Here is a 9,896-nt window from a genome sequence, read left to right as displayed (position 1 = left end):
TATACTCACCCTTATTATTTTTTTGCAATAGAAAATATAACTGTTTTTATAAAAGCTGTGCTGCCCATCTGGAAAATGTATCCTGTATCCATCTTGTACTGAGGCAGAATTTTGATTAGATCAGTTGAAAAACTCCAAAATCCAAGAAAAAAGTGGAGTGGGGAGGAAAAGTGTGTCAGATTTGCTACATCTAAGAATGGTGGTAAATCTTCAAATGTATAAATTGGCTCATTTCATGTGCAGGAATGGCATTACATAACACTAGATATATTTCCAAAGCTTATAAGAACACAAGCACGTACCACCCTATTGTGCACATCAGTCTCAACCAAAATTGTAGCATAATTGGAAGCTTTGGTGTGACACCCGAGTAAAAAGAGCACGTGGCCTTTTACTAATAAAGCAAATGAAGTTGCCACTTTTAAAGTCCAAACATCTAAGATTTTGTACTGAGCACATGAAAAGCGTTTTTCTACTTAGCCAACGTTTCTTCCAAAGCATTTCAGTTAAGTCTGCGCCTATCTGAGTGCCCAACTTTTTGTACCATTGTCCCCGAGGACCCAGGATTATTTAATCCTGAGCCCAACTATCTTTCGAAAAGCAGGAAAACAAGTCTCTGTTCAAAACTCTTTCTCTCTGGGAATGCACTAAGGCTAAGCGAATATTATGGTAGTTACTAAAGGGGAAAAAAACGCAACAAAGAACATGAGCCTGTTTTTAAGAAAACGGAATCAACAGCTGCGATTCTGCCTCTATTGAGACTAACCCCTCGGCTCTTTCCGAAAGATTTTGGAATCAAAGCAAGGACTACTGAAAAACTATAAGCTCCTCTGCAGCAGGTAGGTATTGAAGGAGCCAACTACACTTCCAGGTCGATGTTTTAAAACTCAGGCCCGTCGTTCCTGTTACTAGGATACTAAAGCCGAGGGCGAGAAGGGTAAAAGAGAGCCTGAAATGAATCGCGTCCATGCGCAGCGGTTCTTGAGCTTATTGCGCTTGCGCAGGCTCTCCTGGGGGGAGGTGGCCTAAAAGCCGCTTCAGCCTTTCGGAGCCGAACCCGATACTCCCGCGCAGTTGTTGACAAGAGGCGCGCGCTTGTGGAAAGAAACGAAAGGCGCTTGCGCGGAGAGACCTAAAGCAGGCAGGAGGGTGGGGAGGAGGAGCGGCGGTCTGGCTTTCGACGCCTTCTTCCTCCCTCTTCCCTCCTCAGCGGCGCTAGGGAAGGAGAAAGTAGGACGGGGGACCCCGCTGGGCTGGGCGCTTTCGGGCCTGCACTTGGGAGGGCTGGAGCCGCGGCCGGGAGGGAGGGATCCGAGAAGGAGTTCTTGCTTTCCCCGACGCCGACACCTCGGTGAAGCGCCTTCTGTGTTTCCGCCTGGGACGAGTCCATTGGTTACAAAATGGCGGACGGGGAGCTGAATGTGGACAGTCTTATCACCAGGCTGCTAGAAGGTGAGTGTTGGCGGGTCGGAGGTAACGCCGAAAGGTGGGCGGATCCGGTTCGCTGACTGAAAGACGAGGGGTCATTTTTGAAGCGCGGGGAGTGGAGTTCTTCCTCCTCGAGGATGGAAGCAAGACGGGGAGCCTGGCTAAAGGCAGTGATGGTGGGGGGGGGGGTGCGGTAAGCTTGTAAGCGGACACATGTACTCTGCCTCCGGGGAAGGCGGCTGAGAGGGTGGTCAGATGGCCTTGTTCCTCTTGTGAATGCGCCCTGATGGAAGCCTCACTAAACCTTCCGCCACTTCGGTGCTCGAATGCGGATGGAGCGTAGCCCTTCCTTACCTCGAGGGCCTTTATCGCCCACCCGCCGCCACCCGAAGCCAGGCTGGGGGTGCAGAAACCTTCCAAATAGGCAAGTTTCCCCACCTCTTCAGCAAGCTTTCTGAGTAGCCTTCGCACTCTCCTCCAACCGCCACTACTACTGCCTCTCGGTTCTTCTATTACAACGACGAGTCAACTAGAAAAGCGTAATGTAGGTAAAAAGTAGGAGCCGCTGTATTCTTTTAAATCGCCGGCTTCTACCTCACCACACCCCGTTAGCTGCTGCTGCCGACCTTAAGTAGTATGTAGGCCGTGATAGAAGGGAGTTACCCTTTAATATAATTTAGATTTTTATACATTAAAGAATGGGTGGTATTAGCTGGCATCCAGCACGTGAAATGGACCTCAGTGCATGAAAGCTGAGGTTATAATAGGTGTTACAGTTCCATATATATATACTATAACAATACTATTACCACTCTGGAGTACAGTATTGGTAACATTATTAATCAGGCTTTCTCTGTTGGTAGTGTGTAGCCACCGCCTAAGTTTTTTTTACTATACTGAGAATTTGTATTAACTTTTTTCCACTTTACAGCTACTGAGTATATTTAGAACTAATATCTGTGACCCTTTTTTACATGCCACTCGTGCATTTTTCTAGTTCTCCCTGGAATTTCCCTTATTTCTTAGTAATTCACCTAAAATTCTGATTTTTGCTTAGATGCTTTTACATTGGATAAAATATTTAAAGGACTGTACAAAATGAAAGAATAAAACTGGTCATTTGAATTTCAACCAAAACATAGTAATTTGTACAGTAAAAATATTTGTTTCAGTAGAAAAAAACTTTACAATATTCACTTTTCTATATTGTATGATATACTAAAAACTTTAGTGCAATTTAAAGCATAGCATATACATACTGTAGAACATTGGTGAATTTCTAGTTAATCATTGTTCTCTCAGCTGGTAGTGATGACCACAGCCTGTCAAAAAAGGCTTCCATGCCTGAGTCTGCTGTAATAGAAGCTTAGCAGCCTTCTTTGCAGATGCAATTTTCTATGTTCTGTGAGTGAATTATTTGATGTTGAGGAGGAGCTAACAACTTTAGCACCACCTATATTTTGTTATTCTAAATAGTGTTTCTTAGCCCAATTCAGCTGTTCTGGGGTTGCAGATAGGGATAAGATGCCATCTATTGAGGATAGGCATCACAGAGCACATGATTTAGACATGACTAGGCTAAGGAAAGCAAAAAAACAAGCCATGCTAGCTTTCCGCAGCTGTGAGAGAAAGAAGTGACTATATTAGGCATGGACCAGCCTGAATCAAATTAAGGATTTTGGATTGATGCAACAAAATTTGTGTTTAGGATACTAGTCATATTTTTTAGATGAAAGGTAATTTGTCTGTATTTAAAATTGTGTACCAGGTGTGAGTAGTTACTGCTAACTGAAGATACTTAACAGCAAGATATTTTACATAACAAAAGATATAAGCTTGGCTTTGATAAAGAATTTATTTTTAAATTTTTAGAACAGTGAATCTACTTATTTTCTATATTTTACTATTCACATTTATGGCTGAATTTTATTTATTGGAAGGTGCAGTTTGAGAAATTAGGAAACTTTTTTTCAAAGAACTCTAAGGAAAACCAATAGCACTCTAATTTGATATTTATTAATGGTACTGCATTAAGATAAATTATATCTGGGAAATGACTTAAGTATTTTTTGTTTTACAGTTTTGATTGTCCTATTTTGGAAGAGCAGAAAAAGGCAATCAAAATGTATGAGAGACTGAAGCATTGCTTGTCTGAGGGTAATTGAAGAATGTGGAGTGTTATAATGTAACATGTAGGTAATAGGGAGGAGCATAATAAGCATATCCAGAGGGAATTCTCTCATAATTTTAAACTTGGAATTGTTAAAAAAATAGGGAAAAACCCTGCTTCATAGCATTATTGTTTGAAGTTCATGGTCACAATGCATGTCAATAATGACTAAATGGCCTTAAAAGAGTTAAATTCCTAGAGGGTAGTTTTTTTTTTTTAACAGCTATTAACTATAATTGCTATATGTAGTTCTTTTCACAGGCAGTGTTCTTTGGCCATCATAACAAGACAAAGCTATTACTTGATTGTGGTGTTCCCAGACCCATTTACCTGATAACTGTAAAACACCACATGCTGATTTTAGTAGGGCTATTTTTAAATATATGCCAGATGCAACATATGCATTGTCCTGTAGCAGCTTTGTTTTTTTAATAGTTCTAGGCATAACTACAGCAATTGCGTTCTAGGAAAATAAAAAAAAACCCTTCTTCCATTCTGCTTTAATAGGCTAAATAGCTCAGATATATTATGTTGTTTTATCTGAGTCAGAATATTGTGTTTAGATTTTGGTTAGTTTGGTTCTTGAGAGGGGAAAGAGGAAGAATGGTACCTCCCTTGAGTTGGCCTAGCTGGCTGTATATTTTACACAGAAAGCAAAAGAACAATTTCGCTTTCAAGTTTAATATTGGTTAGTTAGACTATGCTGGCATTTTTAAAAATTAATCTTTCTGTTTTCAGAAAATTGTTTCAAGAACTTGATATCAGCAAATAGTTAAGAACATTGATTAGGGTTCAAATTATCCATAATTCTGACATAAAATAATTATGAGTTATAAATTGTTCCATAGTGACTACTGGAATTTGTCACTTTATTGAAAGCATTATTGCCGCTTTGTTAAGAACTAAAATCTTATTTCTAATAAGTTGTAAAGTTTGTACAACCTATTGCTGCTTTAAGAGCTAAGTATCAATAAAGGCAGTTCAGTGAAGTTTCTAGGAAGCAAGTTACTGGGGGGCTCCAAATGCAACATAAATTCCTAAGTCTAGTTTAGTGTTTATTACATTCATTATTCCCACTATTAAGAGGAAATAAAACATTCCTTTTTGCAGCAAAGACATAACATGGCTAAATGTTTTATATAAATCCAATAATTATCTGAATTGTCTAATACATAGGTTTGTAAACTTAATCTGAAATCTGTTTTCATCAACATTTGCATGTTTTTCCTGATACATGTGAAAAATTACCTTTGAAAATACATTTGTATTAATAAAATTATTTATACTTTCAAGGATACACTTCATAACTCATGTCCTCTATAGCTTTTAGTATTGTAAATGTTTAAATGCTGTGTAAAAAAACAAATCTACTTTTATGCATAAAAGTGGGAACACTTCCACAATCAAAACAAGTGCTAGATTCTAAATTTAGAATTATTTAAGGGCATTTTTGCTATGACTTCATAATATAATTGATTCAGCATTTTAAAAAAGAAAATCCCATTTTGTATTGGGGAAGAGTAGGTATTATAGGTAATCTCTTCCAAGTGCTTTGGGCTTTGTCTTCCAGTATCCTCATCTGGCATGGTTAGTGGGAAAGGAATATAAGAATGGTATTTAGGAGCATCTGGAAGTTATTACATACAGTACTTTGTCTTAAACTAGCATGCTAGTTCAGATTTCCTCTCCATGTAAATCCCCTTAACGGTACTTAACAAGTAAGTGTTTTCTTTCTCTTAACTTTTCTGAAATACTAGATTTGTAATAAAATAACTGATTCTTGTAAAGGTGAACATATGTGCTATACTGAATCATTTTTTTAAAAGAAGCCAGTTGGTGTTTTTTTTTTAATCTGCAGAAGAATCAATATTCTATTATTGTATCTGATTATTCCTGCCCAATGTGTCTGACCCTATTATGCAGGTACAAGGCTTTGGTACTTTGGTATGTGTTGTATTTCTTCTCAGAAGTATGCTCTGAAAAGAGTGAGATGTCTTTCAGAATATCTAAGGGGTTTCTTTGTAGTCTTGTTGGGGGGATCTTGCATTTAGCATAGATATTGGAAATATTCCAAAGTACATAGAAATACTAAGTAGTATGTATGTTTCTCACATTTTAAAATCAATTTTGCTCAAGCTTAGGATTAGTGTATCAGTTTAATTTTTTTTTAAGTCCACCTATAGGGCCAGCCTCACTGCCTGCATGAGCTCCATAAAATAACATAATTAGCATTTGGAAAAGATAAGTAAAGGATCTGCGAACATCTAGAAACAAGCAAAGCTATTATTAGGAACCAACATGGGTTTGTCAAAAATAAATCTTGCCAGACAAACCTTATTGCATTCTTTGACAAAGGGACTGAATTAGTGGACCTGTAAAATGCTGCAGAAATAGTATATTTGGACTTCAGTAAGGCATTTAACAAGGTACTACTTGGTGAGTTAGAAAAATATGGGATATCACCGCCAGATGGATTTGTAACTGGATGACCAGTTGCAGTCAACCTGTAGTCCACAATGAAACTACATCTTCATGGAGAGAAGCATGCACTGAGTATCCTAAGGTTCTATCTTAGGCCCAGCACTCTTCAGATCTTCATAAACAATTTAATGAGGGAACTCATCAAATTTGTGGGTGACACCAAGCTGGGGGAAAAAGGTTCAAGATCCAGAAGGAGCTTAACAGACTTGAACCCTGGGCCCCATCCGTCAAAATGTAATCAGTGGTCAGAAAAGTAAGGTTTTACGCTTAGGCAAGAAAAACCAAATGCATAGGTATAGAATTGGTGGTACCTGGGTCAGCAGTAGAAATGGAGTACCTATGTGTCCTAGTGAACAGCCATTTAAATATGAGCCAACAGTGAGCTGCAGTTGCCAGAAAATGTAATGCTAGGCCAGTGGTTCTTAACTTGGGCGATATCGCCCCTAGGGGGTGATTTTGTTTTTCAGGGGGGCGATGGAACAAAAAGGGGCGACGGGGCGAAGGAACAAAAAGGGGGCGATATGGGGGCAATGGAAAGAGAAGTTTTGGGGACACTTTTGAGCCTTCCCCTGCAGCTCCGAGCCTCCTCCACCATTTGCAGAGAGAGACAGAGAGAGGCACTTGTGCCTCTCTCTCTCTCTCTCTCATGCAGATTTGCCCCCTCGCAGGGCTCCTGATTGGCCCTGCGCCCAGGTGCCCTGCCCCGTGGGAGAAGCGCGTCCAGGAAGTCCCTTTCCCTGGCTGGCCCCATCCGAGGTGCACGTGGCCGGAGAACCGCGTAGGGAAGCACTAGGATCCCTGCTGGGAGTAGCCCGCCAGAGCCTCAGCTGAGCGGGCCAGCCTTCCCGCAAGCCTCGGCCCTGAGGGAGAACAGCCCCTGCAATCCCCAGCCGCGGGACCATTGGCCCACCTGGCCAGGAAGGTGTGCCGGAGTCCGGGCTGCTTTGTCAGTGAAGAATGTGAGGTGAGCAGAAATGGGAGGGAGAGAAAGAGAGGGGGGAGGAATTTTCCAACCAGCAGCAGAAGAGCCCTAGCCAGATCTATGGGAGCGCCTCCTCCTGGAGACTGGCGCCGGCTTCCTTGCCCTCCTCCTCCCCTTCTTCCTCCTGCCCCCCATGCGGCAGTCCTGGCTGGGCTGGCGTGGGCATCACTCCCTGGGCGACGCTGGTGGGTCGCGGATTGCTGGGAGCACTGCACGGTGTGGAGCGGCTCCAGCTCCTCCAACATGACGGACCTACCGGCAGCACGAGAGGCTCCAGCATTGGTCCTGGCGGGAGGCGGATCGTTTCCCCAGTTCCGACCAAGGGCGCCAGCGGCACGGGAGAAGGTTTGGCGACACAGCTGATGGGCATTCCGCAGATGCCCTGCAACTTAAGCCTGGCGATGCCGGCGGCGCGAGGGGAGGCTTGGCGATGCAGCTGATGGGTGGGGCATTCCGCAGATGCCCTGTGGCCCCGACTTGAGCCTGGGGACTCCAGCGGCATGTGGGATGGCCTGCCAATGTGACCGTGAGCTGGGGCGTCCCCGCAGGCCCAGTGGGCAGCGGAGCTGGGTGCCTCCAGCGGCGACGGGATCTTCTGCCTTCTGCCCCCCCTCCCTGCCCCTTTGGCGCCCTCTGCCCCTCCCCCCTCTCTCTTTCCTCACCTCCAGAAAGAAGGGGGAGGGAGGGAGGGGGGAAAGAGAAAAAGAGAGAAAGAGAGGAAAGAGAGAGAGGAAGCGCAAGTGCCTCTCTCTCTCTCACACACACACACTGAGTGGGGGAAGAGGACTGGCAGACCAAGGACAGAAAGAGGGAGAGAGAGAGAGAGACCCTTTTGACATCTAAAATGAAGATAACACTGAAGATACGTGTGTGTGTGTGTGTGTGTGTGTGTGTGTTTGTGTGTGTGTGTATATGTATATGTATTTATTTATTAAAGGTAAAAAAGAATATATGCAGTGTTATCTTCATTTTAGATGTCAAAAGGGTTTTGCGGCTCCCAGTGTTTTTTCTTCAGTGGGAAACGGGTCCAAGTGGCTCTTTGAGTGTTTTGGGTTGCTTACCCCTGCTCTACCGATACAGTGGCGCGCCATTGGCCAGAATGGGCAGTGATGTTTCTTTCAAAACATTGTATGCTGTTTTGTGTGTCTCTTTGTATTGTACTTTTTTAGCATGCACTCCAGTTTGATATTATATTTCCTTTGTGTCTTTTTAATCCTTTTTACAGTGTGTGTGACTATATATACTTTCCTCGAATCTTAATTTAGTTTCAGAGTTTTCGTCTTGAAATTCTTAGTTCTTGCATTGCGGTTTGTTTTTATGCCCTTTTTATATTTCTTTTTGCATCTTAAATTTCACTTGTAATTCAATCATTAAATGTTACTGTTTTTCTTTTCGGGCATTTCACTTTCTTGCAATTGAATTTTGTTTTCAGTGGTCATTACATTTAAGTGTCTTGAATAAATAAGATAATAATGAAATACATGTATCACGAAATTTGGGAATAAAGTGACGGGTGGCACCAAAATTTTTCACACAGTTGAGATATGGGAAAAAGACTGGAAATAAATTATTTGCATCATATATCCTGATGACAATTTTAAAGAAAACAAAAAAGTGTTTGCATAAATTGAAGAATTATTTCCTATGTTGTGGTTGAAAGGTTATGTTGGGGGAGGGGGGCGATGACAACTTCCTCATTGGCTCAAGGGGGCAATTTATTCAAAAAGGTTAAGAACCACTGTGCTAGGCTACAACCACAGAGGTATGGTATTATGATCACATGAAGTTTTAGTATTGCTTTATATTGAAATACTGCATCCAGTTTTAGCCACCATGTTACAAAAAGTATGTTGAGACTCAAAGTACATAGAATAGCAACAAAGATGATTAGGGGGTTGGAGGTTAAAACATGTGAACGGTTGCAGGAACTTGGTATAGCTAGTCTAACAAAATGACTACGGGTGACAAGATAGCAGTCTTCCAATATCTGAGGAAATGTCGCAGAGAAGAGGGGGGGCAATCTGTTCCTCAAAGCATCTGAGGGCAGGACAAGAAGTAAAAGATAGAAACTTATGAAGGAAGAGCCAGCCTAAAATTCAGGAAAAATATCCTGACAGGGAGAACAATTAAACCAGTGGAACAGCTTGTGTCCAGAAGTTATGGGTACACCATCACTGGAGGATTTTAAGAGATTGGATAGCCATTTGTCCAGAATGGTACAGGGTCTCCTACTTCAGCAGCGGGGTGGCCTAGAACACGGCTTTTCAACCGTTTCACCCATTATACCACTTTTAGGATATAGCAATATCCAAGTACCACCAGTCACCTAGCAAGGTGTCAAAAACTTGATGACCAAAAAAAAAAGGAAAAAAGTGATAAAGTACAGGTAGTCTTCGACTTACAACAGTTCGCTTAGTGACTGTTCGAAATTACAATGACACTGGAAAAAGTGCCCCCCAAGCCACAGCCGAGCAAGACATCTGCCTGCCCACCCAGCGGCGCTCTTCCTGTTCAAGCATTTCTGTTGAGGATTGGCAGCGGGGGTTGGGGGTGTTTGATTTTTATTCCCTCTGCCTGCTGGGTGGTTGCAGCAGGGTTTGGTCACTTCACATGACCCTGGGACACTGTGACCGTCATAAATATGAATCAGTTGCCAAGCATCTGAATGTAAATCACAAGACCCTGGAGATGCTGCAACATTCCAGCTGATCAGTGCTTCTGGGCTCAGCAGAAGCACCAGGATCAGTGCTGCTTTCCAGCTGATTGGTGCTTCTTCAGGGCTCAGCAGAAGCACCAGAATCAGCACCGAGCTCCAGCTGGAGCCTGGCGCTTCCA

The 9,896-nt window shown here is 42.6% G+C and overlaps 1 protein-coding gene across 2 annotated transcripts in view; it reads left to right on the top strand.

Moving 5' to 3' along the window:
* Nucleotides 1–1,064: 1,064 nt before the first annotated feature.
* The window catches only part of PPP1CB (protein phosphatase 1 catalytic subunit beta), a 42,101-nt gene continuing 33,269 nt past the window's right edge, over nt 1,065–9,896 (top strand). The window contains exon 1 of one of the 2 annotated variants that reach the window (XM_039337051.1): nt 1,065–1,452. Coding sequence is in view for 1 of the 2 variants with exons in the window: in XM_039337050.1 (XP_039192984.1) it covers nt 1,401–1,452 (52 nt within the window). In the remaining variant the exon portion in view is untranslated. The remainder of the gene's footprint in view (nt 1,453–9,896) is intronic. The other variant, XM_039337050.1, reaches the window with a different exon arrangement.

This window comes from Crotalus tigris, unplaced genomic scaffold (assembly GCF_016545835.1).
Source record: "Crotalus tigris isolate CLP2741 ecotype Arizona unplaced genomic scaffold, ASM1654583v1 scf7180000017668.6805642782:7212621, whole genome shotgun sequence".
NCBI classification, from domain to species: domain Eukaryota; kingdom Metazoa; phylum Chordata; class Lepidosauria; order Squamata; family Viperidae; genus Crotalus; species Crotalus tigris.
The sequence above is the reverse complement of the archived record's forward strand: the minus strand, read 5'-3'. Positions and strand labels throughout refer to the sequence as shown.